General features: G+C 45.9%; 1 protein-coding gene across 1 annotated transcript; it reads right to left on the reverse strand.

Moving 5' to 3' along the window:
* Positions 1–953: 953 nt before the first annotated feature.
* LOC110560983 (uncharacterized protein C2orf78 homolog) lies at positions 954–5,791 on the reverse strand. The gene is made up of 3 exons (XM_021657192.1): positions 5,785–5,791; positions 3,870–4,631; positions 954–2,836 (listed from the first exon to the last, which is right to left on the reverse strand). Exons 1-3 carry the CDS (start codon positions 5,789–5,791, stop codon positions 954–956), a joined length of 2,652 nt encoding a protein of 883 aa, XP_021512867.1.
* Between the last annotated feature and the right edge of the window lie 448 nt (positions 5,792–6,239).

The raw sequence follows: 6,239 nt of genomic DNA on the forward strand, positions 1-6,239 counted from the left end.
ATAGGTGAGGAAAATGTGATATGCATAGAGAGGGAAGTATTTTCAGCCATAAAGAAAATGAAGTTATATTAACAGGAATCTGCATTGAACTCAATCCAGGTGAGATGGCTCAGCAGATAACAATTGCTGTTTTTGCAGAGTGCCCAGGCTGAGTTCCTAGCACCCTAATGTTATCCTTCTACCTTCCTTAATTCCCAAACCACAGTTCTGATGGCCTCTCTTACCCTGTGTGGGAACTGCACACGTGTTGCCAAGGAACACACACAGAGGAGACACACATAAAATAAAATATTTAATGGATGTATTCTAAAATGGATACAAGTTGATACACAAGTCTGATTAAACCCATTCAAGAAAAATAGTCATCCTGATATGTTTTTTTCCTCATATGTGGGTGGTGGGTTGTGTATACGTGAAAGAATGTATTTCATCTCATGAAATAGCAGGAAGAGTTCTGTCTCCAAAAAAATGATTAAGGGCTGGAGTGAGAGGTTCAAAATTGGAGGAACTATGGTAACAGCTCTAGCATGTCCAGTTTACAGTATAAACTTTAGAAAAGATACTATGTTCAGTGACTAGTACAATGAAAATAAAAGTCAAGGAGAATAATTTTTCATCACTACAGATTTTGAGGAATTGATTTAGTATTAAATAAACATAAGAGTTTTATATCATGCTGTATTTATGTACAAATTGTCAACCTAAATTAATAATATCAAAGTTAAAAGACCACCAAAAAAGCCTCTTTATACTGTCTTCAAATATTTACAAAAAAATGTCTGTTCATTTGTGTAGACACAAAGATCTGGATATTCATCTACGTACCTGCATATATACCTATGTCTCTACACATTCATGCAATGCTTTAAATTCTATGTGTACATCTCTAATGATGTCTATATTTATCCTTGTTTATGTTGGAAAATCATTTGTTACAAACATCTGGCCTGCTCTTACATTGCATAACCATAATATTGAGAAATTTCCATATCCCTTTCCCTCTGAAGGAAAATCTGCAGTTTCCCATTGGAGGGACACTTGGCAGCATTCTCTCGCTCTTGTTGAGCCCTTCTCTTCATGGCCTCCCTCTCTGGCCTTTGCTCTTTTGTGATGGGCTGTGAGATAACTGGCCCTAGAATGTCAACTTTCCTCCATGGAATTGGTTGGCGGCTGAAGTCCTGCAGCAGATATTGGTTTTGAGGTTTTTGAGGTGACGGCACCCTGTTCCTGGCAACAGAAACAAGCTCCCTTTGGAGTGAAGTATGAGATGATGCTCTGTAGGGTGCAGGCCTTGAGGCAGCTGACTGAGGCACAGTGCTAGACTGGATGGGGTTGGTTATGTTAGGTCGTGTGCCACTGTTGGAAATTTGCGGAGCTGGCTTGGCAGAGGCCATCAAAGGTGTGCTGGGAGGAGGTGGTTGGGATGGCCTGTGTGGAGAAGGCTGAGCCCTGTGGGAATGAGGCCATGCTGGGTAAGCTGCAGTGGGTCTGCGTGAAGCCAGTGAGAGAGGCTTTCTAGAAACAGGCTTGGCCTGAGGCTTTGGGAAAGGCAGAGGTACTAACTTGACCTTCCCGGGTGAGGGCAGCTCATGTTGGGATGAAGTTGGACACTCCTTGTGAGCACTTCTCTCTGCTCTCTGAGCCTTGCCTAGGGTTTTGTCAGGGCCCTGGCCCTCACATGGTGTATCTAGCAGTGCTGTGGTAGGTGGGCCTGGCCTGGGATCTTTGTTGCTACTGGAAAATCCCAGAGGCCGGGAGGAGCATGTGTTAGTTTTCTTCTCACTCTTTTTCCCCAGTGGGTGAAAAACCTGCACAGACTCCAGCATGTGCATGCCGAGGTGGGTTCGAGGCTTTTTAAAGCTGTTGTGGCTGAGCTCAGGTGGATTCCTCTTCCTTTTGGTCTTAGGGATGGTGGGCTGCTCTTCTGCCTTGACTCTGTTCCTTGACTGCTTGGGCCCCTCTGTTTTCTTGGAGCTGTTTTCTCTGCTCCACTTGGTCTTATCTTGCTCCAGTCCTCTAGCTCTGCTGGGCCTAGGGGCTGCTTTCTCAGCTTTGCCCTCCAAATGCTTGGCCATGTTGTCAATAGCCCTGTCACTGGCCCCAGCACTACCCACAGCACTACCCTCTCCTTCCACCAGGTCCCAGTGTTGGATTTTGGCCTGAGGAGCTCCATCAAGCAGCTCAGAGGCTTCATGGTCTTTCTTTCTCACCTGGTCAGATGGTTCACTAATAATGCTGGAGATGTCCTGGACCTGATCCCTCCAGATAACTGTGGAGACTTTGGATTCGGTGGCTGAGGGATCTGGAAATTGTTCTAGGTCTGTGAGAGAGTTGAATAGTTGTGGAAGATGAATGTCTGCCACCAGTGTATTGATGTCTGCAAAGTCGATGGTGGACATCATCAAACTTTCCAGTGTCCCTTGTTCTTCCAGACCAAGGCTGCTGCCTCCCATGCTGGTGTTGTCAGAAGCAGGCTTCTGCCTTAGGCTCCCCATATCAGTGCATTGTAGAGGCTGCTGCATGTCAGGGTGTGCTAAGGGGAGAAGTGATGTGTCTTGGTTTTCTTTTGTGTCCTCATAGGCATCCAGAGACATTGAAAGCTCAGCTTTAGTCTCATCCAAGTTTCTGTTATCTGCTTGTTCCAGGCTTGGAGCTGGAGGCAAGGCCAGGAAATCTGAAGGACTATGGATGGGGGCTGTTAAGGATCTGTCCCCATCAACAGGTGATGACCTCATTTCAGTAACCTGGTTGCAGGTGTTGCATAATTCTGTACTCTGCAGCAGAGAGAGTGTCTGGCCTGAAGGTGGCAATCCCAAGGATGTCTCCATCTCTACCACTGAAAAATAGTCAAGGAAGAAGTTAGTGCTTGGTAAGTGAGATGCCCCCTCCCCCTTTCATACCTCCATAGTGCTCAGGCCCTTGCAGCTGTGTGGAAGGCATTCCTCTGAGCTCTGCTTGAGCAGCACTGACAGCACTTCTGTCCACAGACAAGTAGTGACTGATCCATTTCTGAGGGACATGCCATGTCATGATTTCTCACATTTTTGTATTCCTTTGTGTATATTGGTGTGTGCATAGCCACTGTGAGGTGGGTAGGTTACAGAATTCCTTTGATGTGTGCTCCTCACTTGCCTTTACCTTTTTCTTTGATACAGTGACTCTCATTTTCTTGGAACTTTGCTATTAGGCAGATTGTCTGATCCATAATATTCTAGCTTACCTGACTGCCAACTTCTTTCATTTTATGTCATTACTCAGATGCCCCCAGAAGCCTGACTTTTTCTGTGGATTTTGGTGTTCAAATCCAGTTGGTCACTGCAGTGAGGCAAGCTTTTCAAAACCTGAGGCTTTCCTCCAGGCCCATGTTTTACAGAGTCCTTTTAAGTGATCTGAAAATTGATTTAAGAAATTGAAATCTTTGGGTTTGGGTGTGACACAGTATTAGAGAACGTGTCTTCATGATCTTATAATCTTGGCATGGATTACTTCCAAAGTACCACAGCAAAAGAAAAAAAAAGCAGCAGCAGCTTTGGCCAACTTAGCAATGGTACATGGGCTGCACCTAACTTGTTTCTACAACTGTAGGTATAAGAAAATGCCATTAAGTGCTTGGAAGATTCGTTTTGGTAGTGACATGTGGGAGTATGGTGTGCTCTGTGGTCATCACTTGATGCAGGATGGATGCTACATACTATGGCTCTACATTCTCTCTCATTATGGAGTCTGATGACAGGGATGGGGGGCCAGAGCTGGAATAATCTGTCAGGACTCACATTCTCTCTGTGTGTGGAGTGCCTACTACTGAAAGGTAGAGCCGAGTCTCCTTTGAGTGCTGATCCCACTCCCTCCCCTCCTGGCTCTTTACTCACCTTGGAGACTGGTGCCTGGCATCGCTTGAGAAGACGTGGAATAAGAAAAGGCAGAGGTGGAGTGTGGGGTTTGGACATTCATTGGCTGAATCTCCTTTAGCACCATCACCATCTCTGGTTGCAGAGCAGATGCCTGATTCCCAGGGTAGGACACAGAGCTGTAGGTCTGCAGGCCCTGCCCGAGTTCTCCAGGTATCAGAGGGCCCAGGCTGTTGTGGTCATAGTAATAGACCTGGCTGCCCTCCTGGTAAGAAGGTGCCAGGCTATATCCTTGATTTGTCACCTGCGGTGGTGTGGCATGGACAAAGCTGGCAGACACTGTTGGATAGAAAGGGACTATGGCATTGGGGTCTAAAATTGTATCACGCTCAGCTGCCACAGACAGTGAGGATAGTGTGGTGTCCTGGTCAATGATAGTTACAGTGAAGTCCTGGAGTGCAGCTGCCCTCCCATCTGTGCTTCCTGTGAGATCCCATGTGAAAGCACCTGGATAGGAGAGTGCTGAGGTAGAGATCTGGCCCTGGTCACTCAGCACTGTCAGCATGGTTGTGCCAGCATGTTGGTAAACATAGGCACTTCCCATGAGAGGCTGGAGAGAAGTGTTGGAGGCTGATGGCATGAGCCATGCGGAACTCCCAGCTGGAGTGGAGACCCTGGAAAAGTTGCACACCCTTCCTGTTGAGGGTGTGGAGTTGCTCATCACGGGCAGAGATGGCTGCAGAGCACTTTCAGTCCCAAAGAAAGGGGCACTTTGAAAATTTTCTGTAGGAAGCAAGAGGACAATGGGAAAATTATGAGATTGGTGCTTTCTATCTTCCTGTGGGGGGTAGTGCTGTCTCCAGTTTGTACTGGATGGGAAAGTCTAAGACTTGTGTTCCCTCAACATCCCAATTGCAAGTGTTCAGATTGGTTCTTGGTAGTGCATAGGATGACGTTCATTTGGTGGCCTGCCTGGTCTTCCTGTGTGGTCATGAAATTCCTAGTTGATTTGGTTCAACCTTTGCTCAAATATAGAGACTGTACTACTTTTCCCTGCCTTACCTTGCTCTTTTTCTTATTATTTATTTCTTTATTTATTATTCACTTTACATCCTGATCGTAGCTCCTCCCTCCTCTCTTCCCAGTTATCTCATCTCCTTTCTTCCTCTTTTCTCTTCCCCCTCGCTCCTGTTCCTCATAGGAGAGCCCTCCCCACTCCAGTTCATCAAGTCACATCAGGTATGACCATGTTCTCTTCCCTTATGGCCCACTGAGGCAGCCTCACCAAAGGGAGGTCATCAGGGTACATGTCAGAGACAGCCCCCACTCCCCTTACTAGGGAACACATTTGAAGTATGAGCTGCCCATCTGCTATATCTGTGTAGAGGGCCTAAGTTCTGTCTATGCATGGTTCTTGGTTAGTGCTTCAGTCTCCATAAGCCCCCTCTGGGCCCCAGTTAATTGCCTCTGTTGTTGTTGTGAAACTATCATCTCCAGGTCCTTCTATCCTTCCTCCAACTCTCCCACAGAACTTCCTATGCTCTGCTTGATGTTTGACTGTGAGTCTCTGTATCTGTTTCAATATGCTGCTGGATGGAGCCTCTCAGAGGACAGCTATGCTAGGCTCCTGTTGTAAGCATAGCAAAATATTGTTAATAGTGTCAGGGGTTGGCTCTCTCCCATGGGATGGGTCTCAGGTTGGGCCAGGCATTGGTTGGACATTCCCTCAATCACTGTTCCATGTTGATCCCTGCATAACTTTTGCCTTTCTCTTAAACCTTGAGAGTAAACTGTGTAAAGTCACCTTCTTATTATGAACCAAAGTGAAATGTGACACTGAACTCTATAGTATCCTTAGTATTCTAAGGATTTAAATGTATATTAGATATAAGGAAAGACAGAATGAAAACAAACACTTTAAAGTTTTTTTCCTTACCTGACATTTTCGGGGTGGGGATATGTGGGAAATACAGTAATCCAATTACAATTGAGCAGGATAAATGGTATTCCTTGACTGATCTACTGACGAAATTAGCTCTTGTGTCCAGTATCAGACAGAGCCCACTGTTCACTCGTCAGAGGTTACCTGTGAACCAATTTGTTTACAGGCAACTCCATGGAAACCCCAAGATTCTACCAGATGCTGATAGGGTGAGAGGGAGAATGATGTCACAAAACAGGCAGTAACCAATGAGAAGGTCACATTCTGAGCTAAAAGACAGGATTGGGTGGAGAAGATGCCAGAAGACTAACAGCAGCCATGAAGGCCAAGTTGTGAGCTGGTGAAAGATGATAATCTCAGCATGGCAGTCCCTCTTCCTATGACTTTTAGCCTAGGAGATCATGTCAGTACTTCTTATAAGGCTCATTGATGAAGCTTCTTTTTCATGC

Source organism: Meriones unguiculatus, chromosome 14, assembly GCF_030254825.1.
Source record: "Meriones unguiculatus strain TT.TT164.6M chromosome 14, Bangor_MerUng_6.1, whole genome shotgun sequence".
NCBI lineage: Eukaryota > Metazoa > Chordata > Mammalia > Rodentia > Muridae > Meriones > Meriones unguiculatus.

Bases quoted from the DNA above. Each gene is read 5' to 3' on its own strand.
- LOC110560983 (XM_021657192.1), bottom strand. The intron at 2,837-3,869 runs GTGAGTAAAGAG...ACTATTTTTCAG, and splicing joins GCCAGGCACCAGTCTCCAAG to TGGTAGAGATGGAGACATCC.